The sequence below is a fragment of the Dendrobium catenatum genome, unplaced genomic scaffold (assembly GCF_001605985.2).
Source record: "Dendrobium catenatum unplaced genomic scaffold, ASM160598v2 fragScaff_scaffold_1608, whole genome shotgun sequence".
NCBI classification, from domain to species: domain Eukaryota; kingdom Viridiplantae; phylum Streptophyta; class Magnoliopsida; order Asparagales; family Orchidaceae; genus Dendrobium; species Dendrobium catenatum.
In genome coordinates this window covers 6,556,447-6,583,216 of record NW_021320070.1, presented here as the reverse complement: position 1 = coordinate 6,583,216, position 26,770 = coordinate 6,556,447, and the positions used below count along the sequence as shown (strand labels likewise).

The 26,770-nt window shown below is 36.0% G+C and overlaps 1 protein-coding gene across 3 annotated transcripts in view; it reads left to right on the top strand.

Moving 5' to 3' along the window:
* The first annotated feature begins 1,340 nt into the window (after positions 1-1,340).
* The window catches only part of LOC110106389 (zinc finger CCHC domain-containing protein 8), a 47,764-nt gene continuing 22,334 nt past the window's right edge, over positions 1,341-26,770 (top strand). Inside the window, exons 1-6 of one of the 3 annotated variants that reach the window (XM_020836280.2) lie at positions 1,341-1,481; positions 9,411-9,842; positions 10,094-10,175; positions 14,357-14,432; positions 15,173-15,256; positions 23,926-24,062. In XM_020836280.2, coding sequence (XP_020691939.1) covers positions 9,434-9,842; positions 10,094-10,175; positions 14,357-14,432; positions 15,173-15,256; positions 23,926-24,062 — 788 coding nt within the window. In that variant the 5' untranslated portion in view covers positions 1,341-1,481; positions 9,411-9,433. Of the gene's footprint in view, positions 1,743-9,410; positions 9,843-10,093; positions 10,176-14,356; positions 14,433-15,172; positions 15,257-23,925; positions 24,063-26,770 lie in introns of all 3 variants that reach the window. The other 2 variants (XM_020836279.2, XM_028700984.1) reach the window with 2 other exon arrangements.

Here is a 26,770-nt window from a genome sequence, read left to right as displayed (position 1 = left end):
TTCATGTTAACCCGAATACTCAAAATTAACCTGAAGTTGATCCGGGTTTGGGTCTAGATCCGCTAGCCTTCCTTGCTACAAGTCTAGTCTTGCCTTGCTTAGCCCACTCTATAATTGTTGCACCTCAGGTCCTCAACCCTAGCCCTAGCCCACCTTGCCTAAGCTGCCACGTGCCCAATCAACAATCTTTGCACCACCTTAGCCCTTACTCCTCCTTTGCCTGGCTGCCTTCACGCTTCACCTTTCATGCCCTCATGTGCCAAACCGGCTACGCGGCACAGTGACAATCGCAAATTGGCATGACTGCACGAGGCACCGCCTCAGCCTGGCCGCCTCACCTAACTCGCTAGGCCAATTAACACTCCCACATAAGGAATGGAGGGACATACAAAATTCAAAAAAGAGTTGGTTGGCGGGTTGTGCCGGGTCAACCCGGTAATCCGCACAGGTCGGATTAGAATCAACCCATTTAAACTCGGATCATTGTGAGTTTGACCCGAATGGAACCGCAAACCCGTTGAGTCACTATTCATTGTTTATAAAATTAAAATATAACTTTCACCTCTTCACCCTAGGGGTTGTTTGGTAGCCCCCATAATTTCATTTAATTAGGATTTTGTAAATCCTCTAAATTTAGATTTACGAAATCCATAAATTCCGAAAATTGTTCAATAACATTTATGATAAATCCTATGTGATCGTTTGACTATTCAATTTTGAAAAGCGGTTAAGAGATTTGACATGTATTTCTTGAATAATTAAGATAAAATATCAGAAGTTTAAATAAAATACAACAAAACTTCGATAAAAATATGACAAAAACGTAGATTTAAGATTAATTTATTAATTTTAAATAATATTTTATTTATTTAACATTAATAATTTTTAGAATTATCTAAATTTATAAGAAAGTAATAGTGAAATAATTGTAAAACCTCAAGTCCCCAAAATAAAATATTTAAATCATACATAATCTAATCAACAAATGAATTATTTATTAATTAATAACTTATTAAGTTAATTAACTCATCATTTTTATTTAGATAAATTAAATAAAAATTGTATCAGTTATTTAAATTATTATGATTTATTTTATTTTATAACTAATGTATATATATCTAGCTCTTTAAATTAAACATTCTTTGTTATAACTAATTAAAATTTTTTATCAAATTGAAAAAAAATTATAATTAACATAATCTAATATCTTTATTAATTTTTATTTAATTAAATATAACAATTTTCATTAAATAAGTTATAAATAATATTAATTTTAATGAATTAATATCTAATTAATTATTAAAATTAATTTACTAATTTTACGGTTTGCTTTATTTCTTCGTTACTGTTCTTCTTCGGCTCTTTCGTCGCTGTCGCTGTCGCTGTTCGACTTCGCTCCTTCGACGACGTTCTCTTCCTGTTGGATCGGAGGTTACGACATTTTGATCGGAAGCAACGACGGGAGCTCGCTCGCTGTGAAGGTAACTTTCTCCCTTTTGCGCGCTTCTGAGGCCAAATCCCTAAATCCGCCGAATCGAAGGATTTCGTAACGCCGGGATTTATCACGAGAAGAGGGAATTTTCCGTCAACCGCGGCTTAGATTTACCGTGAGATTTGGCTTTGCATTTTTGGCCGTTTGGTTGGATTTAGCTCAAATCGATCCAAAATCCGGCCTAAATCCTGCATCCAAACAGCCCCTTACTGTGTTTTTTTTCTGCATCCGATGCAATCGCTATCTTCAGGTTTTTCAAGTGTCTCTCCTTGCACTTTCTCCGGTTCTGTTTCCTATAATTCTTTTTTAACTTTGCGTTTAGTTCGTAAATGTTGCATGAATCTTTTTGCCCGGAGACCCCTATATGTTTCCTGTATGTTGTACTGAGAAGTGATATTCTTGGGGCTGTTTGGTTCTGGTCGAGGGACGGGTGCTTAGGCGCCAACTTTATTAAAAAAAAAAAAATCCTTGACTGGGAGCCTAGGCGTAAGCTTTTCTTCCATCATCTTTGGATTCGGTGCCTACGTGCCTAACATTGGCATCAGTATGCTTTTTGCAGGATCTATTTTGTTTGTAAAGGTGTAATTTGCTTTTGTGAAGGTTCGCTGTATTAGCTGTGGAGGCGCAACTAATTTTTTTCCCTTATGTCCTTGCATTTAGTAAGGTGCATCTGATATATGTTATAAAAAGGACTGATCATAGTTGAAAGGCAAATTTTCATGATTGAAAATTCAGTTTTGTTTTCTGAAATTCAGAGCATTCTTTTCAACATTTTTGGGAAATTTTCTAACTTTTTCAAAAATCAACACTCCCTTAGTTTGTTACTTTATAATCACAAATTTGTTCTACTCCTTGGTTGCCTCCCGTGTCAACTTGGTAAAACCGAAGGTTGAGGATGCCACATTGAACAAATTGTTAATGCGATGTGCAAGAACTTAATATAGATGACTTGCAACCTGAGATCCAATAACTTTAGCAACTCCTTGTGGTCTACGAGCAGTGAGTGTGTGTGGAACACATATCATAATCTAAAGAGGACTAAAAAGCGGAGAATTTATTCCACTGAATGGTTCATTTGATGACTCAAAATAAGTGGAATAATTGTGTCATCATCATAGAACTATTAGACAATATTAAGAGTTCAGTGTGAAGTTGGCGATTCTAGGTTTTGAATGGTGACTTAACTCAGCGCCTATATTGAATGAATGCATACTGTCGAAATAGTCTTGGAATACAAAAAGTTTCTTGAAAGCGCTTGGTGAAGCTTGCCATATTCAAACTAAAAAAGATGCATCCATGTATTGGAAGATCTTAAACTGAAGTGACAACTCTTTTGCGAAGGGAAGAGTAAGATTAATACATAGGAAAATATGAAAAAATTGTAGTGGAAGTACAAATTGAATTACCAAGAACGTAAGTTTTCCTTCCATAAATTTCATTAGAAGGAATTGTTTGTCGAGGAGTGCATTGCTTATTTATAGGAACTTATGATGAAATTTGATATTTTTGAACAAAAAAAGCATATGATGCTTGGTTCATTAGAGATTGTGATCAAGAATCGGGAATTTGGTCCAATTATAACAAATTCTTTTATGCAATAAGTTGGCAAGAAGGTCGAGTGATAGGAATGAATCTCTTGATTCAACATTTAAAGAACTGTTAGCAGGGATGATGGCCCTTACAAGCATGTCATGGTTAGGCTCATGAAACTGACATTAAGGACTGAGAGATCAAATTTTCACAACAATAATTTAAATAACAACTTATCTTCCAGCACTCAAATTGAAAAGGGTTTCAAGTGTCATGGTTTTGAAGACATCACCTTCGACTGACCCATTTGATATCCTTGGTGAAAGAATAAACTCAAGATGAAGAGTTAGACGATTTATTTGAGGCTGAGGTGATCTTTATAGATAAAGGTAATTTAGTTATTGTTTGTCTAGTGTTGAACGATAGCAAAGGAAAAGGATTGGTTACAACACAACATTTTCCATATTTGTTGCACCTTATAGGGCAAACTTTGGACATTATTCTTGATGATAGAAATTATGAGAATGTCATATTGACAAAGTTGTTGGATAAAATATCTCCAAACCCGTGAAAGTACCAAGCCTTACAAGCTATCATGGTTGAGGAAGGGGAATGAAAGAAAGATGGTGAAGAGATCCCTGATTTTCTTTTCAATTGGAATAAAATTATAAGAGTAGGGTTTGATGCAATGCCAGTCCTATGGATGTGTGCCACATCTTATGAAGGGGATTGTGGAAATACAATCAATGTATAGTCCGTCATGGCTATCATAACTCTTACTCCTTCGAGAAAGATGGCGAGAGGATCATGTTAATGAATTTGCAAAAGGAACTGACTTAAAAACCAGGAACAAACAGTGTCTTTTAAGTTGATGCTTATATGAGCCATAAAGGAGACAAAGATTGCTTATGCCATGATTATTTTGAAAGAAAATCTTGAAGATGACTTGAGGAGACCCAAACATTGCTACAACAATATCAGGATATCTTCCCACCCTAGTTACCCTTAGCTTTTCCTCCTATTCATGATGTCACCTTCTGCAGGAGTTATTGCAATGATAAGTTTGTGAGTTGATTGCTAACAAATTGGTTGGAGAAATAATGAGCCAAGGTGCAGTCGCCACTTGTTCCCATTTGATGGAATATGCACATATGCATTGATAGCTGAGTTGCTAAAAGGATCACAATCAAATATTAAAGTCTAATTCCTTGATTGTATGGCCTGCTTGACCAATTACATGGATTATCCATCTTCTTAAAAATTGATTTACGAGCAAGATATCACCAAATTCTCATGAGATAAATGACGAGTAGAAAATAATATTCAAAATAAGATATTGGCTTCACGAGTAAGCAATTATTCCTTTTGGGCTCTGCAATGGATCCATCCAAGACTTTTATTTAGCTCACAAACTAAGTCTTATAACCTTTTATTCACAAGTTCATTGTTTTTAGTTTATAGTCACAGCATGAACAAACATCCACAACACCTCCAACATAATTTGAAGTCATATGAGAAGAAAAGATGTATGCCAATTCCAATAAATCATGTACAAATAACGTTAATTTTTTAGGCATGTCATCTCTCATGTTAGTATTGAGATGGACAAGCATAAGGTTGGCCATCCTTCATTGGTCACTCCCCAAGTTCTTCACCGAAGTAAGTAGTTTTCATGATTTTGATTTCCTTTTGTTGATATTTCATTAAGCATTTTAGTTCCATAATTATGTCAATAATTGAGGTACTAAAGTGGGACATATTAAATTAGTCTCCAATTATACAAAGAAATTTTCAAATTAAAGCAACAGATTTATGTAGCCCCAATTGATGTGAAACAAATCAAGATGATGTGAAACAAATCCGGAGTTACTTAGGGAAATTAAAGATAGCGAATTAACAAAGTGTTTCCACAATAAATTTATTACTTATAACAATGATTGACCCTTAGAATTCTTAGTTTTTAACTTGCTTAGGCAAATAAGAGCGAAGTCGGTTAACCAAACAATTTAAGAAAACGCAAAGAGCAATTATAAAACTACGACGATAAACAAGAATCCGCGATTTAATAAAGAGAACTTTCACCTTTGGAGCCCATACGCTCAACTTGTCTAGGCTTTAGCGGAAGAAGAGTCTCCACATTAGAACTGAGGTCACTCCGAGGAAGAAGGAGCCTAATATCGTCGTTCTTGGATAGGTGGCCAGAGTGATGGAGGATGACGGTCGTCCAAGGATGATCCAACGTCCCTTTGATCTTTGCTTGTGATCACATCCACTAAGGTGTAATGAATACGGTCGATGTAATCTTCAATGGTATCGTCGAAGTCGAAGCCCACGTCAAAAAACGGTGATTGGAGGATGTCAACTTGATCTTGGTTGTCATACACAAATCCAAAGTTCCATTCGGGCTCCGCCATGCATCCTCGCCAAGGGTTGAATGAGTACTCGGGATGGGAGAGGGAGGAGTCACGGTTTTGGAGGAGAGAGAGGGGTGGGTGAGGTTATGAGGGGAAAAACTAAAATCTGAATTTTAGTTCAGATTTCCAAAAGTGAGGAGGGATTAATTTCAGTTTTCAAAATTTGAAATTGAAATTAACTTATGAGGAAAGGGATTAAGAAAGTAATAAAAGAGAATTAAAAGGGGAGAGAGAGAGGGGAGTGGCCGGCCAAGCTAGAGGAGAGAGGGGGGTTTCGGTTTTGATGAGGTGGGGCCCTTAAGTAGATAATTGAATTAAATATGAATTTTAATTTCAGATTTAATTATGTCTTAAGTAACTTCCCAAACTTTAAAATGAGAGGGAAACCAAATTTGAATTTCGAATTTGGCTTTAATCTCATTAATGGGCTGGATTAATGGATGAGCACCAATTAGGAAAGTGATTACTCAAGGGATTTGAAATTCAAATGCTGAGAATTCAAGAGGGGGAGGCGGCGGGATGGAGCTGTGAGGCTGGCCGGTGGAAGACAGGCCGGCGGGTGGCTGAGCGGCTGGCCGGCGGAAGGCTGTAGCCAGGGGCCGGCGGCTTTGGCCTGCTTGGAGTAGGCGGCAGCAAGAGCAAAGGGAAAAGAATTGGGAGTTTCTAGGGACTTGAGTAGCCACGGATCCACTAAACTCAATTTCCTTCAATTCGAATTTCCACCACGAATGAGGGGACGAGAATTTAGAACTCAGAAAGAGATCTATTTCCTCCGACGAACTCACTAAGAGATCGGGGAGGAGGAACTCACAAAGAGAACTCAAAGTAAAAATTTCATTTCATCAAAACTGAAATTACAATGCATGAGGCCTCATATAAATAGGCCAAAATGAAATAACAAGAAATGACACAAATGCCCTTCCGGGCTACATAAGCGACACAATGCCCATAAGGGCAAAAGCGGAAAAACATCAAAATAACATAAACTACTACATAAAATGACAAAATACAACTCATGATCGTGGCTGTTGATCTCCGGCATCTCCTGATGGTACGTGTGTCGAAATCGCTGACGATGTCCTCATCACCAATATTGGTTCTCTTTAATTTCATCTTGTTCTTTGAGGTGGACTATTATGCCTCAAATGTCGGTATTAGTGTTGCTTTAAGAAAGCTATCTTATTTTTTAGTGAAAGCTTTCAAGAAAATATTCTATATATTAGGAGTTCGATTCCATAATCCAAACAGTAAACTATTTGGAGCAACTAATTGCCATTCAATGAGTTTGTGTAGTTCTCTAAACATGAGGTGCTCATGTACTTGCATAGTTAGAACAAGCCAAAGGGGCACAATGCTACTTGGATATGCTTTTCTTATAATTTCATTATACCCTCATGTACAAATTTGGCGCTCAGAAGATGGCAAATGCGTTAAGTCAAAGACATTCATTACTCTTGATGCTCCAGACGATATGGTAGGATTTGAAGCTGTGAAGGAGCTTTATTTGGAAAAAAATTATTTTGGAGAAATTGGCAATAGGAAAAAGGAGTGTATCAAGAATACCAACTCAGTAAAGTTTATCCATGCTTGAGAGCTCGACTTTGCATACCCATGTCCTTTTTGCCAAAGGCTTTTTGGTTGATTGCTATGAGGGAGAGTTGGCAAGACACTTTGGACTAGATGAAAAAATACCATAGCGCTCAACAATAACATCAAGCCTTTATCCCACTACATGGGGTCGGCTACATGAATCCTTTTTCTTGATTGTTTCCTATTAAGAGTCAAATTATCATTTAAATCTAATAAAAAAAGATTATTTCTAATATTTTTTAACTAAGCCTTTTTAGATTTATTTGCCTCTGCTTTTGTGAACAGAGTGCTCATAATTTTTTTTTGATGGCCATTACTACCTAGAAATGTTGATTAACATATAAAAAAGTGTAGGTTCTATCGAATCGCCAAAACCCTCTAGATAGATTTGACCATATGCTCCCTTATCGGTCCCGATTCCTTGGGGATTGATGTTATCATGGAATTTATTTTTTGCCTTCCCATCACATAGTGACACACAGACTAAATTATGGTGTTAATAGACTGATTCTCCAGGATTGCTTATTTTGCACCATGCCACAAAGTGAATGATGCTACGGATATTGCTGAACTATACTTTTGAGAGATTGTGCAGTTTATGGCATTCCAAAAACTCCTGATTAAGATGTTAGATTCACTGGTCACTTTTTGAAGACCTTATTTTGAAGAATAGGAGAAAAATTGCAGTATATTTTGACCTTTCATTTGCAAACTGATGGAAAAATGGAAGTTGCGAATTGTATTTTGGAAAATTTGGCTTTGTTTTGTGGGTAAGCATATCTAACCATGGTATCGAATTCTTGCTTAAGCTTAATTGCATATAATAAATTGCCAAACCAAACCGCTTGTCGAAGGTCATTTGAGGTCATGTGTAATCATAAGCCCACAATTCTATGGAGCTCATGCCAAAATCCATTGGCACAAATAATGTTCAGTATTGATGCAGATAAAAGTGTTGGAGAGATTAAGAAGCTACACTCTTAGGTTTGTAATTGAATATAAAAATGCTACTATTAGAAATGAGCAAACAAGTTTCGAGGGAAAACAAAATTTAAGAAAGGAGAATTTGTGTTTATTCACCTAAGAAATAGGATTTTTCACCAGGGCCATAGGCTAAACTCAAACCAAGAGCTAACTAGACCTAGATTATTCAGCTCATCGACAAGAAAGCTTAGAAGATCCAATTTCTGAGAGTTCACCACGTTTTCATCATTTTAATTTCAAATATCTATCACCATATTATGACCTAGAAACAAATGTGTTTTCTCCAACTCGAGGTGATTTATATGGGTTGAGGTTTAGGTTCATAGGTAATTATTAAAAAAAAAATATATTTTGTATCAGGTGCCTGAACGTCTATTAGCAGTGCCTAGACATTGGCTTTGCTTCCCACAATTCTTGACTGGGTAGTGGGTACCTAGGCGCTTGATATTATGGCCTAAGCGCCTTTCTGCCAACCTCTTTTGCGTAGGTGATAGGTGTCGATCTGCCTTTTGTAAAATTCATGGGGTCTATTTTATTTGGAAAGTTGTAATTTATTTTTATGAAGGTTTGATTTATTTTTTATCAAGATGTGAATATTTTATTTTTCTTTATTTCCTTATATCCGATTTAGGATGGAGTTGAGGTCTTCTATTAACAAAATTAATTATAATTGAAAGATAGGTTTTGATGAATTAAATCTAAATTGCATTTTTTTAATTATGAGTATTTTTTGGTTGTAGTGGAGTTTCTAACTTGTTCAAGATTTATTCCAGTCCATTATTGTCATGAATAATCACCTCTCTTAGGGTGTACTTTTGTAATCACATATCTATTTCACTCCTTGCTATCTTCGTTGTTGCTAGATTTGACTTAAATTCTGCCAAATAGTTATTTTAAGGCATCTGTTTTGGGATTTAATGTGATTTATCATGTGGAAATCATATTTAATTATTCATTGCTTTTTTGTTTGCCTCTCTATCCATGAGTAAATACTGAAACACAAGAAAAATTTGGTTAAAACAAATATATTCTACCCAAGGAAAACTACTCCCGACTCCCCTCATTTGCACATTGTGGAGGCTCTCATGGAAAGCGTTAGCATTCTTGAACAATCAAGTTTCTTCATAGAAAACTTTTCACAGAGGTTAATGTTTACCACCTATTGCCAAACTTTACATATATCTTCAATTTCCTTTTTTTTTTTTAATTCAAATCTGATCAAAGAACCCCATAGAGGGAATGCATGACTTGTAATTCATACTTATTTTTTAAACAGTTGACTTTCTATTATCTTTTTCCTGGTACATTTCACCCACCTTAGCATTATGTAGAGTCATTTACATCCTGTAAAACTTTGAATTGCATTTTTGTTAGCTTGCTAATGTTTAAATTGGTTGCAGTTTTTATTGCTTCTATCATCTAAATGGGGTCAGATGATTTTATTAAACTCGATTCACCTAATCACTCGGACGATCAAGCTGAAGAGAAAGTTTGTCATGAATCACTGACAAAAGAAACCAGTTTATCTACTTTCAAAGAAGAGGTCGATGTTGTTAACCATTTTGATACAGAAGATGTTACTGGTGGTGGCAATATTGAGGTACATAATGTGAATGTTGAAGAGGAAGGTAGTCAGCACGTGCGCGATATGGACCTTGAAGAGGATGATTTTATGCAGAAAGAAGCAATTCTACAAGAAAATGTTCGGTTAATTGATTCTCTTAGCACATTTAAAAGGGTGGATGAATCTGAATCTATATTTCCTACAACTATTATTTCCACAAATTCTGTCAGCAACACTGCAATGTCCAAGCTGGTGGTTGATGAAAGCCGTATCCTAGCCTTACCAGTTTTTCCTATTTTTTTCCTTTAAAATATTTCTTGAATAAGTTCATTTACTTAACTTTTTCTTGAAAGGCGTAATTTCAGGTTTATAGCGCCTGACCTACAAACAGGTGGATGGAAAAAAGTAATGCATAATTTTTATATTATATCGGATTCATCTCCAATTATCCTTCTGTACTCATAGTGCGGTGGTCCAACTTGCAATAATTTTCTGTTCTTCCATAATCCAGAGTGATAGCTGTAGCAGGTTTTAAAAGAGCCCGGACAACTTGCAATGATCAACATCCATCTGTACGCGTAGTTTATAACTGCTTGACAAGGTTGGGCTGAAAAAAGCAACCGTCTCCTTGAACAATTTACATTCGTACTGCATAAGTATTTCTTAATTTTCTTGATGTGAAACCAACATGGGGAAACATGAATTGCAATTCAGAGATTAGTGAAAACTTTAACTTTGCAACATTAACAATAAAATTTAGCTTACTCAATTAGGATTCAAGAAAATTCGTGAGAGATTAAGCGGTAGGCATTGACTATACTTGCGAGTTACAAGAGTCTTGCAAAAGATAACCAAAAGATAACTAAATAACGCAAATAGCTTTCACTAAAGCCACACGTTTAAAGTTTAGACCATTCACCTTGAGGTCCGACAATCTCTCTTTGAAGTGGAGGTTAGCGGAAGAGGGTTGCAAGAAAACTTAGCGATACTACTACAACACGTGTGATGCCAAGAGGACTCGTCGCCGGGAAGGAAGTGGGAGTTGGAGAAGCGGGCGGATGACTTTCGATGATCCACGTGTAGTCGGAGAATTGGTCGTCGAAGGCGTCCACTAGTGTCGGTAAGATTCGATCCAAGTAATCTTCGACGGTATTGTCGAAGCCAAAACCACGTCAAAAAAAGGCGATCTAAGGGCGTGAATGTGGCCGTAGGTGTCGAGTTCGATTCTGTAGTCAACGGCGGGATCCGCCATGCACCATGATCTTGAAGACGAGCAATCCCCTCACTGAACCAAGAGAGAAGAGAGGGGCCGGTTTGGAGAGGAGGAAGGGGCCGGCGGTGGATCTTGAGGAGAGGAGAGGGATTAGGTTGAGAAACTGAAATTGATTTCAGTTTCAAGAGGGAAAATTTTGGAATTTTAAATTTGAAATCCCAAATTAAAGAGGGGAATTATTGCTCATTCAATGGGGAGAACCAATAGTGGGGCCGACGGCATTTATGAGGGGCTAGGTTTGGGAAAACTGAAAAAAAATTTCAGTTTTAAGTGAGAAAGGAGGGAATTATTTTGAAATTAAAGTTTGAATTTCAAAATAGGGAGTGGGAGTAATTGTGCAATTAATGGGAGACCCAATGAAGGGGGCCGGCGGCATCAAGGAGGTGGGGAGGAGTTTGGAGAATGAGGATGAGATTCCAAATTGGGATGATGACTAGGAAAGAATTTTCTCATGAATCCAAATTCATTTGAATGGAAATTGAATTCAAAATTCTAAAACTTTCCTAAAATGGAACATCCAAATTTGGAAATAATTTGATTTTGAAATTCAAATTACTAAAGGGGTTAGGGGAGAGAGGGGTGGTGGTGGGAGGGTGAGAGAAGTGGTTGGCCGGCGGGATTGTGGTGGCCGACGAGTGGGGCTCCAAGGTGATGGCAAGTGTGGAGGAGGCCGGCTTCTTCCCACTTGTTGATGTGGATGGTGGCGGTTGTGAACAAATCTGACTTTCTTCTCTTCCGAAATGTTATACCATTTGAAGTAACTGTCCATCCCTTTAATCCAATCAAGGAAAACATGGGGTTCTAACGTTCCGTCAAAAGTCGGGGCATCTATCTTAATGCTCTTAAGGAGTTGGGTATCGTTGTCCCTCAAAGGTGCTTCACGTCCTACTGGTTCTGAATGGGGTCGGTGATTGGGTCGGTAGTAGTCTCTAGGAGGTCCGTACTTAGTTCGGACATCTTCGCCATAAGGTGATTGGGGTCGAGATGGGGTATAGATGGCCGGGTGTCCTGCCCTTTCTATGTTGTCTAGTCTTTCCCCCTTGTGACGATTAAGCTCCGTTACGCTCGTTTGGGTGTCTCTAATTTGTTATGTCATAGTGCCCAACTGGCCTACAATCAAGTCTAGGGTAGCTTGCATATGTGTGGGATCCATGATTGAGTGTTAGGGGTCACTAGGGAGACTTTCTAAGCTAATGGCAGCAACTAGACACACCAAAGTAGTCACTAAAACGGGACCTACAGCAGCTGGAAGACCCGGGCAGTGAGCACAACCAGAAGACGAAGTTATCTAGGTAACTTAGGTGGATTCTAGAGGGAGGACAGCAAGCTAAACACCCTAGAACTTCACCCAAAAGGCTCTACTACGAGCAGAAATTAGTGGACAGCAAATGTCTAAGTAGCCTAGATGATTATGGATGTCAGTGTAAATGTGGCAGCACTTAAACACATGAATATGCTTAGGTATGATGAAGTAAAAGATGCAGATTTTTATGGACAGCAGCAAGAAAACAGGAAAAACAGCTATCTAAATGATAGTATGCATGCAAACGACTAAAAGGAAAGCTAAAGGAGACTCCTAGGATGCATTCTAGCACAAGCAAAGCATGCTAGCCATGCTCTGATACCAAATGATGCGAAACAATATGCAAAGGAGCTTGTTAAGAAATTTAAAAAAGCATTGATAACGAAATTACACGTAATAACTTATTGAAATGACAAGTCAATTTCCTTAAAGAATTTCAGTTTTCAACTAGCTTAGGCGAGGAAGTACATGTAGATTAGCTAAACTCCAAGATAAGCAAAGATAGTAGTAATACTAAAAGCTTTTAATCATCAATCCACAACTTAATAAAGAGAGTTTTCACCTTGGGGAAGTGTCACTCGGCTACACTAGGCTTAGCGGAAGAAAGGTTTTAGCAAACCCGACGATGCCACGAGAACGGTAGCAACCATAATAGTCTTGATCCACGGGAAGGTTATCGGTGGCGAGGACGATGGAAATGATCGACCGTCGATGCTCCAATTGTAATTTGATTGTCGGCGATCAATGACGCTTGCAAGGGTAGGAATCACTCTTTCCAAGTAATCTCCCACGGTGGCGTCGTCTTCAAATCCTACGTCAAAGAATGGTGACCGTAGGATATTCAAGCTTCCATCGGCGTTGAACACAAGACCCCACTCAAGCTCCGGATCCGCCATGCATGCTTGTGGTTTGGGGAATCCTTCAAGGGGTAGAGGTGAAATACATGGCGTTGCGAGAGAGAGAACTTTGTAAAATCTAAAAGAAGAAAGGGGAAGGAGAGACGGGACGGGATTTCCCAGAGGAAGAGGGGCGGCGGCTCAAGGAAGGGAAGATTAGGTTAGGGAGAAAAGAGAGCAAAGGAGTTTTAATCCAAAACTTGAAATTAATTTCAGGTTTTAAGTGGATTTGGAGGGAAATTCCAATTGAAATTAGTTTCAAATTTCAAAGGAATTAAAGGGGGAATTAATGGGCAATTATTGGAGGCTCCTCTATGATGGCCGGCGGCATAGAGAGGATGGGGAGGGATTTAGGGAGTTTCCAAAGATGGAGGACGGATTAGGAAAGTTTTCATGAGATCCAATTTATTTGAATTTCAAATTGGGATCATGAATAAAAACTTTCCTTAATAGGATTTCCAAATTTGGCAAGATTTTGAAGTTCAAATTTTGAATTTCAAATGGAGCCAAAATCTTCATGTCATGCTCGACCTAATTGGGAAGCTTTGTGATGATGTGAATCATCATCAAGATGGCTGGACGGTGAAGTGGATGGGCGGCGGCAAGGGGAAAAGCTGGACGGGTGGGTTGCTGTGGACGGGTGGGATGAAGTAAGGAGCTAGTATTTGATGGTTTGGGAAGAAGGCTTAGGACACAAATGTGGTGTTGAACTTGGATGGTGGTGGTGCTATGGATGTCGTCGGGTGGGGGTGAGGGAGGATGTGGAGATGATGAAAACAAAAAGAAAACCACGAGTCGAGGACTCTTCCAACGACTGGTGGGCCTTGCGATGCGCTCCCCTTGAGCTCTCTCCCTTCTCAAATTCTCATACAAGAAGAAGAAGTAGAAACAAAGTAATTTTCATTCAAAATCATCATTAGCTATTACAAGAGAAAAGACCCCTATAAATAGGTCTCACGCATACAAGAAAAGTAAAGACTAAATTGCCCTCAGGGCCCCAACATGACTCAACTAGGGTATAAAAGGAATACATAAAATAAAATGCATAATAACTAAAAATATAAACTCTGAATCGTGGCCGTCGATCTGCGATGCTTCCGGCGATACACCTGTTTGAACCTTGGATCGATGTCCTCATCATGAAGTATACTGTTTCCTCCACTTATAGCAATGTATGTTTTTGAATGTATTCATATTTGTGTGCTTTTATCTATGGTTTTATTTTCCTAATATAATTCATGTGTTTTTGTACTTCTTTGTCTTTTGCTCGTGCAACAAGCAACTGTTAATGTCTGTTGATCTTTTGCCAGAGAAAGCAAGAAAAAGCTTATGGAACTTATGCAGCAGTGGTCCCAATGGCAGACGAAACATCAGTCATCCTCTGATGTACTATATCCCCCTTTTTTATGTTTTGATATGATATTTTTACTTCTTGGTTATTTGACCTAGAAGAACTTATTTCTTTTGCAGAATTGTTCATGTTTCTAGCTGTGCGCCATATATTTATGTCAATGAATTTTATGTTCTCGGGATTTTTTTTTTAAGACAACATCTTGTTAAAGATTTGCATGCTGAAAGTTTTTTTTTATGGATGAGATTTTGTTCGAGACTTGATTCATTTAGTCAGTTCAATAGAAAACTGAAGTTTATTAGATGTTTTAACAATTGAACCAGCTGAACTCATTACAATGGCGCACATCAGATGATTTGAAATTCTAGTAGTAGGTTAAGAATGATTTGTTTTGAACTAAACACAGAGTTCTAACATTTGTACATAGAATTTCTCAGATGTTAGTTAAGTTTGTCTTCTTATGATCTCGACATGCTTCTCTGTCATATTGTTTCCTGAAAGAAGGTGATTAGCATGAGGTTTCCTTCAAAACGTCATTTAGCATGTTAGATTGAAAGGCATCAGTAGTTCGTGATCTCATTGCTCTTTTAGAAGTTTTTGGGATTACCTGTACGACTATCAAAAACTTAATCTTAAGAAGCTCTTTCCGATTATATATTTTGTTGGCACCAATATTTATTTTTTTGTGTATATCTAGTTTGCTACATCGGCATGAAGGGAAATTTTATTTCACTGGCCTTGTGATGGTATGCCTGCTCTTCCATTTTCATAATAGGTGCCTGGGGACGTAGGCTTGGAATCTGGGGAAGATACATACTTTGCAGCATTGCACGTTGGCTCAGAAAGGACTAATGCAGTGGTAGTCTAACCGTTATACTTGGAAACTTGCACTTATGTTATCAATTAATGCTTTTAACCTATGACGCTTTTAGCAAAATGAGTAGAATTGGTTGGTAAGTGCTCGATGTGAATTCATAAAAGGAGATAGAATGTCAAACCTCAAGAAAAACCAGAGACATGTACGAATCAAATATGAAATACCTTATAATTTGTAGCTCACAATAATCTGTGATTACATAAAGTAATTATGCGGAAGTATTATAAAATTTATCATTCATTCTACTTTCAAGCTCCTAATAAACCTTGAAATTTAGTTGCATAACATCTAACTTGCATCATAGACAACTTAATGAGCTTTTTATTTCACAAAAAAAACTATACATCTATCCTATAGCTGCTTCAAAACTTAATCCTCACCCAAGATCAATTTTATCTTTCCCTTACCAGAAATAACAGTAGACTAATATTTGATGAGCTTAAACACGTAGTTAGATAAATAATTATAAAATAGAATTTAAATATTAATAAAATTAAAATAATTTATTACACTAATCATGAACTAAACATGAGGAGTTAAAATACAACATAGACCAGTCTTGTGTATTACCTTTCATCCTTATAAAGTTGCTTTCTTTAAAGAATAATTAGCATAAAAAGCCGTGAGAGAATGTTATAAAAGAAAACTTTGAAATAGATGTTCAATGTTTAATCATAATAGGCACTATGCTTGTTAAGCTTATATGCAGGGGCGGAACCAGCTTCAATTTTGAGGGGGGGCAAATACAGCACAAAAATAATTAAATATTAAAAAATTAATATTATATATCTATATATTCTGAAAAGTTTTTTTTAAAAAAATTAATTAAGAAAAACAAAGAAAAAAATGTAATTAAACTATCATGAAAAGCATAGAAGAGAATATTAAAACTAAATGTGAAGAAATATATAGATATTTTAGGTCAAGTTAGGACAAAAGAGTTTTTTAGGGGGGGCAAAAGTAATTTTTTAGGAGGGGTAAATTTTTTTTTTATTATTTATTTACTCTTATAAATTTTTTTTTTTTGAGGGGGGGCAATTGCCCCCCCTAACCACAATATGGTTCCGCCAGTGCTTATATGTAATCTTTTGATAATATTTACTTATTTTATTTGTTTGACATGAAATATCTTTCTTTAGCTTTATAATATATCATGTATGTCTAGGTTCATTAGGCATCATATGGGTGAAAACTCAATCCGAGGGCTACATATTGATGAATCTTTTGTCTTCATATGGGCTCATATTTGATGCCCCACCTTTATATGTGATCATAACATATCAAATTGAGATTCTTTTTGCCTTCATATGAGCTCACCTTTGTCATCCCCACCTGTACAGGCAATCAACATATCAAATTAAGGGCCTTTTTGTCTTCATATGAGCTCATCTTTGTCATCCCACATATACAGGTGATCATAATACAACATATCAAATTGAGAATTATTTTGCCTCCATATGAACTCACATTTATCGTCCTATCTGTACAAGTAATTATAAATTTATAATCATATCATGGTTTGCCTATCCCGCATATATAACCTTTTTTAATTTCATTTCATTTTTTAGTGCTGCACATTTTAATACATATCTCATTCTTTATAAGCATTTTAATTAGCATTGTATAGAAATCTGTACTAATAACAGTAAGTTGTCTTATTTCTTAAAATATAATAGCTGCATCAAGTTTCAATACTCATAATTCTCTTAACATGTACTTTTCATCATATAGTTAATCCCACATAGTGGGATGTAGGCTTGATGTTGTTGTTGTTGTTGTTGTTTTGTACTTTTCATCATGTAAAATTAACACAATCTTATAACCTTGAGTTCTAAAACATTAATATTACACTTTTCAGTATGAAAAATTTTTAATGCGTACTTACAATTTTCATTAATGTGACATTACATGTAAACAGATTAAATTAAAATTTGCTTCCTGAATTAGGAATTTAGTTTTTTACTCAATGAATGATTGACTAAAGGTTAAACTTCCTCATTTCGGTTACCTCCAAACCATGTTTTTTTATTAGCAATCTAAAAATAGATGTATTAAAATCATATCCTAAATTTCCAATGCAAATTAAGTCAATTTAATCTAAGAATAATCTTTTTTACGTCAAAATAACTTGTCAGTCATATGGATCTTGAAGTCTACTTATTTGATTTGAATTCATGGCGTTGAAAAAATAACAACAAAATGGATTTTATTTAACCAGCTTCTCCTCCTCTTCTTCTTCCTCTCTTGTACTCCTTTTTCTGTTCGGCTTTGTTCTGATTACGGAATGGAGAATGAAGAATGGAGAACTCTCTTTATATATATATATATATATATATATATATATATATATATACATTCATGATAAAATATAGGATTTTATTAAAAAAAAGTTTCAAACATTTTTTGTGAGGCGAAAAAAATGGTGTGAGATTTTAAGAGAATTTTAACATTACATTTTAAAAAAAAATTGAATATTACATATAAAAAAGAAGAATCCAAATGATTAATAGAAAATTCATGAAATGAAGTTAAATTAGAAGTATTTGGGACTTGATTGACTCCATAACTTTCCAAAAATTTTAATGTATACATGTTTTGTACTAATGTGCTGCTTGATTATATAGAATCTTGCTGTTGCATTTAATTTTTTAAATGCTAATTTATGCAACTTGTTTAGCATTCATACATTTAATTATCTTTTCAACTGATTTGAATTTCAAATATCTTGTTCACATTAGCTGTAGAACTATATTTAACATATCTACTGTCAATTTTCTACGAATGTCTTTTTTGTAAACATGCAAATCATACAAGTGACTAATATGAGGTGTGCCAAGTGTTGAAAGTGACAAAATATTAATGTGCATTGCATGCAATACTATAAAAATCTATGATCTAATCCTAGAAGATGATCGGATAATGAAAATTGAAAACAAACTAATCACATAAGTATGTTATACTAATGTTGATGGATGATCTCTTAAAAAAAAAAAAAAAAACCAATATGGTTTAAAAGTTTGTGTTAATGAATTAGACAATTTTTATTTTGACTCGATAGATGGAGTTTTAAATTTAGATTTCTTTTAAATCATTTATCATTAACATTTCGTTGAGATAGACATAGGTTCACTTTCTACTCAAGGTTCATTTGATGATTTTGAGTAAAAAAATCAAGAACCAAAATAAAATCATTTTCAATTTTATGTTTTGAGATAACTATATTAGAAACATGATCAAGAGTTAAATCATATAATTCTTTTATTAATTAATCAATTTTAGCTAACATGATTGGATCACGTTTTCATTTAATTATATATTTGATTTGTATAAGAAGCTCAGTTTTTATTTTTATTTTTGAGTAGATTGAGCTTACATTAAAAAGTTCAGGTCATAATCAAGGTTGTATTTCGATTCTATTTGCACTTTAGATTCATTTATGACTTCAGATTCAACTTCTGTTTTTAATTGAGGTTTAGTTTTATAATTGATCTCATAATGAAATTCAATTTTAATTTTGATTGTATTTCCTTACCAATTCTAGATTTATGTTTATGAAACATTTTGTTAGATAGGTTCAGATTCAAAAGGAGATTTCTTAGCATTGTGGTTCATATAATTGTTATATGCAAACTCTATAGTAAGAAATTTTAGATCTTATATTGTGCAAGTAGGTATTGAGGCATTTTTTGTTTGTGAGGCGAGGTGTAAGCCTCAAGCGGTTTTGAGCCGTAAGCTTTAAAATAAAAAAATAGCGTTAAGTCAAAATAAATGTTAAAATTGATTTTTATATAATATCTAAATAATATGTTAAAGGATGACATATTAATTTTCTATTGAATTATGAGGTAACAAATTAACATACGCATTAAAAGAAAAAATTGCACAAGACGTAAAGTGGCAAGCAATAAATTATTTCTTCTTCATTTATTTCTGTTATTTTTCTCTTTTATAAATATTTTTTATTAACATAAATATGAGATTAATACTCACATTTTTAGAGGAGGTGGTGGTGGTATACGGGTTTCAAGTGATCCCCAATGGAGGCTATGACAGTGGTGACTATGGAGAAAACAAAGAGTCGGAGGTCAAGGCATTCCATAGGAAGTTACTGGAGCTTGGGCGTGGGGGGGGGGGGGGGGGTTAAGGGGTGCGTTATAAGCGTGATTTTGTCGAAGCTTTAGTTTAGGATTCACTTAAGTTTAAATAATACATAAGTGACTATGGGTGAGCCTCATGCCTGCGTGGTGTGGCGTGCCTCTTAGCCAAGCTGAGGTGCAAGCCTCATAAAAAATTTTTGAGGCGTAAACCTCTGTGTTTTTCACTATAATTGCGTTGAGGCGGTCCTCAACGCGAGCCTCATATTACACAATTTTAAACAATGAACAGGATTTCTATGCAAACTCGAGTAAATTGCTTGAAGTGTTAAAATATTTTTGCTTAATAGTGGTCAAATTTCATCACAAAATACAGTCAAACTTCCATCAATAGATATTGTTGTAGATGCAAGTTTAACTTGCGATTTTTCCTCTTTTGTCACTCTCACCATTGAATATGTTTCATCTTGATGCACGTCTTTGATTTCCTTTCTTGCTTTGATCTTGAATGATTTTTGCTAGGGTTCTAGCTTAGGGGCTGTTTTTTGATTTGTTGGATTTGGAAAAGGGATAAGAGGATGTTGCAAAGGATGCGCTTTGAGTATCAAATGGAAAAACTCCTAATAGTGAAAATAGTTTGTGATTCAATCAAAATGTGCAAAAAAGATAAAAAAATAAGAAGCTCTGTTATAAAAATAGGTTTATATGTAAAAATTCTAAAAATTAGGAAAGCTATATGTAAAAATTCTAAAGTTATGACATAGTATACGTTTAAATAAACATCTGCTATATATATATGAGATGTATATGTATATGTTGGGGGGCATTTGTTGACCCTTATGTCATAACCAAAGGAAACAAAGGGAGTTGAAAGCAAAGAAGAGATCCAACGTATACATCTCATACCTGTTAGATCCTCAAAATCCTGCTGAAATCACGCTGGCAGTGCCGATTCGCGTCGTTTCTCCGCAGCTCCTGCGCAAAAACCGGCCTCGATCGCAGCTCTTTCGCGTCGTTAAATACCAGGCAGATGGAGCCTTCAGTCGCTGCTTGCTCGCACGAGGCTCTCGACTCTGCTTCCACACGATCGAACTTCCGACTCTTCCTCCCTCACTCCGATACCTCTCCTCCTCCCGATCTCACTGCCCTTGTCCGACGCCGGAGCCTCCTTGCCCGACTGCTCCTCTTAGCCGCACGAAACAGTCCCGACGCCTCCATCTCCCGATCCCACTCTCTGCTCCGACCTTCCCACATCCGACCAAAGCCCCGCTACTCTCCCTGTGCCGACGCCGTGTCCGGTCCTCCCGTCCAGAGAGAGAGAGAGATAGAGAGAGAGAGAGAGAGAGAGAGAGAGATTCACCTACCCGAGATAGCCGCCTCCCTCTCCGATCGAAACCCGAAGCAACAACGGGAGTCTCGCTGTGTGAGGTAGCAATCCCTCCTCCCCTCGCCGCTTCTCGGCCAAATCCTGTGCTATAGCCCTTATTTATGTTTTTTTTATTTATTATTATTAATATTATTATTTTAATTATTAATTAATGATAATATATTAGTATAATTATATTTATTAAATAATTATCAATTAATAATGTAATTAAATTATAGTTAGTAATTAGTAATTAGTAAAATAAATTATTTATATTATAATTAATTAAATAATGATATTTGGTTATGATTAATTATTTAATCATAACTAATTATCTTTTATTTTAATTAATTATTATTAATATATAATTTTAATTCAAAATTATATTATTTTAATTATAATTAACTACTAATTATGAAAATAGTTTAATTAATATAACTTAATTTATCAATTATCGTTATCTTTTAACTAATTAATTATTAGTAATTATATTAAAAAATAATAATAATAATATAAGATAATAATCCCCCTCTCCTTCCTCGATGTTCGCGTCGGACCGGTAAGCCACCTAAGCACGCCTTTGGTGCGCGTGGTAGGAGGAACCCGGCGCGACTTCTACGACGAGGGAGAACGAGTGACCCTCGATCCACGTCGTCAACCCCGACAAACCCGCGGAGGTATGGAATTTCTAACTCAAAACGTTGTATCATGTTCCGTGACAAGGTTCGAACTACATCAAACAAATATAATTGTATCGGACCAATATATTTTTGTTCTTTAATACATTCGTTATTAGCCATCATGGCCTACAAAATATGAATTCACTAATAAAGCAGCGAAGCACTTACAGAACACCGATCCTCAGATATTGCTCGGTCCCGTGAGTTCAGATAAGGTTCAAGCTACAAATAGAAAATGACCCGACACCCCGATGATGAGCGCCGCATCGATTAGGATTATATCTCAACCGGGGGGTCCACAAATACTTTCAATTCCATTCAAATAATCCAAAGCTCCACCAAAAACTCCATACAACAATCCAAAATCCCAAAAATATTTAAAAAATGAAATAATTCACTCAACCGCGACTTAAAAGCAAATCATCCGCCCTCTCGCAACAGTTTGTCGGCGGAACATTCAATAAACTCCTAGTCTCACAAAGAAGCAAACCCTATCAAAAATATTATAGGATCCATCTCTCAACAATCTCTTGCCAGTAATGACGTGTAACGGTCCTCTAACGCCTATGATTCTCGCACCGCCAAATGCACTGCAGGTCAAAACGATTATGACCGGGGCCCTCTTGAAACCGAGTGGTTTCATCGCCAATGGGACAACAGATACGTGATGCCAGAGCCAATACGCTCCTTATGGCTGTTATTTAAATCTAGATTGTCAAAGGATAATGATTGATAGGGCAAATAACCTTCTGTAACCGCTAGGTGATTTAATTACGCCCTTAGACGACATGCCACAACCACCGTACTATTAAGGTTACCCTTGACGAAGAACCATGCTGCCCGACCGAAGGATCTATCTGTCAAGAGTTGGTCGACTACTCTCTGACTAAGTAGATACAGGGAACCACGAGGACCGGGTGAGGAACCATGGGATCTTGATCGGGTCCATCATCCATTCCCCCACCATCCGCTTTAAGTGCTAGATGGTGCAATTTCTATTTTAAATACCAAAAATCAAAACCCAATTTCCAAATCCAATTTCTACCAACATCCAAACCCATTGCTGCTACTATATGCCAGATGCACGTATTTCTATACGTATCTGATTGACGACTAGCCTTAATCGAAAGTTCTCTCTCGTGATCGAGAGGGGTAATTAACTATAGGGGCTTGCGCCTATAGGAAACCAGAACTCAGATCATAAAGTCCTCACAAAATAAGGGCGAAATATCTGGGTAGTGTCTTATCTACAAACCCATCTGCCTTCCAAAATTTACCTCGGAACTTAGTTCGTTAAAACTCCCTCGCCGAATAAGAAGAGCGAGCGGAGGCCGGGGCCGAATTTTCGGAGCCCACAATGAAATTCTCAATTGTGTGGCTTTGTGAATGAGTCAGAATGAGGTTCTCAGATTTCTTAGAGTTGGATGTGGAAAACACTTGAGGAAGGTGGACTGTGATTGACATTTACAATGTGAGGAGATGATATGAGTCAAGAAACGATTATAATATAGAGAGATTCATGGATGTTTCAGGCAGCTATAGCTTTTTTTAAAAGTGGTTATAACACTATTGTGAAGAAAATAAATTTTTTGTAGCTAATGGGAATATATACTAGAAGGTGAGATTAGTTTTTTTAACAACTGCCAATCTTTAGCAAATCCGATTCTCAAAATATGATTCTTGTCACCAAATGTTTCGAAAAGCAATAAGAAAGTAGTAGCCAAATTGATACGTGGAAGTAGTATGAAAATCAAAGTAGTGAGAAAGGTACATCAAATAGATTGTTAACCGTATTAGTTTTTTTTTTTTTAATTTTTATTGTTAACCGTATTAGGTGTTGCAGAAGGAGAGAGGATTACTATAGACTTGTGATGGATGGTTAAGGACTATAGAAATGAAAAAAAGTGTGGACAGAATTAAGAATATTTTATAAATTGAAATTTAAAAAATAATTCCATCCAAATTGAAATCTAATCGTCATAATTAATTAAAATTTAAAGCCAGAATTGTCTAAGTAGATAATGTCTACCAAATTTAAACAAATTAAACTAATAAAAGGCATACAATTTAATTTCATCAACTAGTCTAATTCTACTTAGACGTAGCCATGGTTACTAATTTAAGCATATTTGCTGCATCAAAAGGAGATCAAAGTTGTGCAAAAAATTAGTATAATAGATTTAAAATCTTGTGCAACAATCAACATGAATGAACATATAGAGTGGAATCATAAAGACAACCTCAAAGAGTTGGGACAAGGCTAATGTTGATGATGATGAGTTCTAATGAGCACAAAACTTGAAGTGCTTCTCAGACTCGATTTTCTTGTTCGTCCTTTCTATCAATTCTTATTCTAACACTTTGGTAAATCAAATTTTGGTAAAGTTTATATTTATATCATCTTCTAATTCATGCATAAGAGATCCTATCACATTTCTTTGAATGTTTTTGTAAAAAGTCGTATTGTATTAGTAAGGAACTTATTTTTGTAATCTTCTTTTTGATTTTTAGTCATTTTGGCTTGATAACCAAGGAAAAAACGAGAATATTGGCGATCCTGTTAAATTGGATGGTGATATGGTGCCTTTGTATGACCGGGGGTTTTCATTGGGCTTAACTACACTTGATGGTTCTACTAACCCTGAAAGGTAAATGCTTTTCTAATCATGAACAGGGAACCTTGCAATTATTTTCCTTCAGGTGATTATAATTCTTACAGCTTTACAGTCGAACTTTTATTTACTGAGTTATTCATGTGGATTTATGTTTTGCTTCGCCATAAAATCCAGACTTGGTTTCCAACATTTTTTTTTCATGTTTGTTTGTTTTACTGACTTATAATTTTATTAAATTTGTACTTCTTTTCTAAAAAAACAATCCATTCCTACCTTACTGGGGTTGATATTGCTGTCTTTGCTTGGCCGGAGCATTACTTGCATTGTTAATGTAATTCTTATATTTAGTCCATACTGCTCATAGGTGTTCAGATTATATTATCCATGTCAACAAGGTAGTATTGCTGGATGTGCTGACCAACAGAAATTTCTTTATTATGCAAACCTTGTTCAAATTCCTGCAGGTAGTAAGACTACATTGGAGAAGACAAAATGTTGAGTTTAACAAGTATTGTGACGCTTTTAGAATATTTTCATCCCTTTATTAAATCTCTTAACATCTCAAAGATATAGGATTGATAAATTTAGAACTTCCAATACCTAATTGAGCTTCTGGTCTTTGGGAGGGCACAACAGGTGATAAAAAGATTCAGATTTCAAGATTTGCTATATAAAATTAAATTGATTTCTGGGTTCATATCTAATTGTTTAGTCTATGATCAACATTTGCGCCAGATTGGGAATATCTAAGGGATCTTGTTTGCTGAAGTTTAGCAGTCTAGATTCTTGATGGAAATTGCATATGACTGTACTTCTTGAATCCAATCATTGTCGCCAAAGTCCGTAGGCATTATCAAATCAACAATTTGATGTCATATGAGGGAGATCATGGGCTCAGAAGCTGGTCCATCAAATTAAAATGTAGATTACAAAAGGATAAGGATGAATTTGAATTTTTAATTTTGTTTGGATAAGCTTTTTTTTAAAATTTAATTTCAGAATTAGAATAAATTATGCTGAATTTATCTTGTATTTAGTTTATTTTTTGTTGATAGGGTTTATTGTTTTTGGAGTGGATAAGAGCTCATCCTTGCTGTAATTACCTATAAATAAGCTTAATTTGCTTTAATGAATTTAATTTGAAACTTTTCCATGATCCTGCTCTTTTTCCTTTTTAATTTTCTATTTGATTGAGGTTGTTGGACCTCTTCTATAACAAAAGAAGCGTAAATCTGCCACTACTTTTTCATTCTTCCTGCTGCCGCTAAAATCTTTTGCTGCTACTGCTGCTTGCTCTGATGCCACCAACTCTCCCTGATATCTTTGTTTTGCTCTATGTTATTGTACACCGTTGCTATCATTACTGTTGAATTTCTTATGCAAACAGCCGGACCATCTATAGGGGGCGGAAGGGCTGAAATTTCGGTCCCCCTTGTGGGGTCCAGTAAACCAATTATTCCATATGTTAGGAAGAGGATTAAGAAAGGAATTAATGAAAAGAATTTGAATTCAAAAGAGGGTGGGAATTAATTAAGGAAAGAGAGATCTTTTAGGGCTAAATTGGAGGGAAGAGCAGGTGGTTAAATAGGGATTATTATTTTGTATTAGTGTTATGTTTTCTTTGAGTTTTATGCTGTAGTTTCTTCTGTGAGGGCTTCCTAGCGGCGTCTAGGTTGATTGGGAGAAACGATATACCTTTCTAATCGTAGATCGCTTGTTTCTTTTGTTTCTGTTGGAGAATTTTTGTATCCTCAAACGGATTGCATACTTTATCATCGAGTACGGCATAAGAACATGATATATCACCCCGAAGGGTAAAAATATCATTTCCTTATGGACTCAATCATAAAATTTACAATTATTTAACAGAGATTCCCCCACTCGATGTTTGGTCGAGCGGGGTTTATTTATTTCTGGGGTACAGACATCCCATAGGGGCAAGCCCCTATGGTTAATTACATCCCAAGTTTGATTTGGGAACACTTTTGATTAAACTAGTGGTTTTCTTTCTTTTGAAGTCATTTAAATGTTGGCTAAAATTGATTTTTGTTGGTTGTTTTAAAATCCATGAAAGTCTTGCTTAAAGGGTTTGACCTTTAGGAATTTCAAGGAAAAGTTAAAGAGATCAACTTAGATTTAGATTTTGGGAAAGAAAGCCAAAAGGAGTTGAAGTAGGGGCACTTGATTCTGAGATGAAACTCAGAGGTGCCCAAACTATCCTATGTTGGGCTTTACATTTTAGCAACCTAATTTTGGTTTAAGTTGACATTTTATTAGAAGATTGGGGCTTACATCCCAACAACACTTGTTGGAGGAATTGCCCGAAAGTTGAGGGCTTATAGGGTGATTTGGAATCAACCCATGCCTCGGACCCTAAGACTAAGGTGAGGACTACCGATAGGTAGTGCCTCGAACCTAGATCTAACGAGTGCAAAGAGGGACTTACAAGCTACACCTCACAAGAGGCATAGCCCGCCCGACTTCTGGATTTATTGTCCCGCCTGGAAGGGACTACCAGCTAACTCCTCCTAATCGCTTTTAAAACCATGTTTCCGGTCTTGATGCAAATGTAGAGTGGTAGGGGTCATTTTTATTTAGAAGGTAGGACTTATAGCTTGGCTTTGAGGCCAAGATGCCTAAGCATGTAGGGTATGCAAATGCTGACTCATAAAGAAAAAGACTTTTGTTATCTAGTCCTTAAGTGGAGGCATTCTACATGTGACACATTTTGGCTATGCATG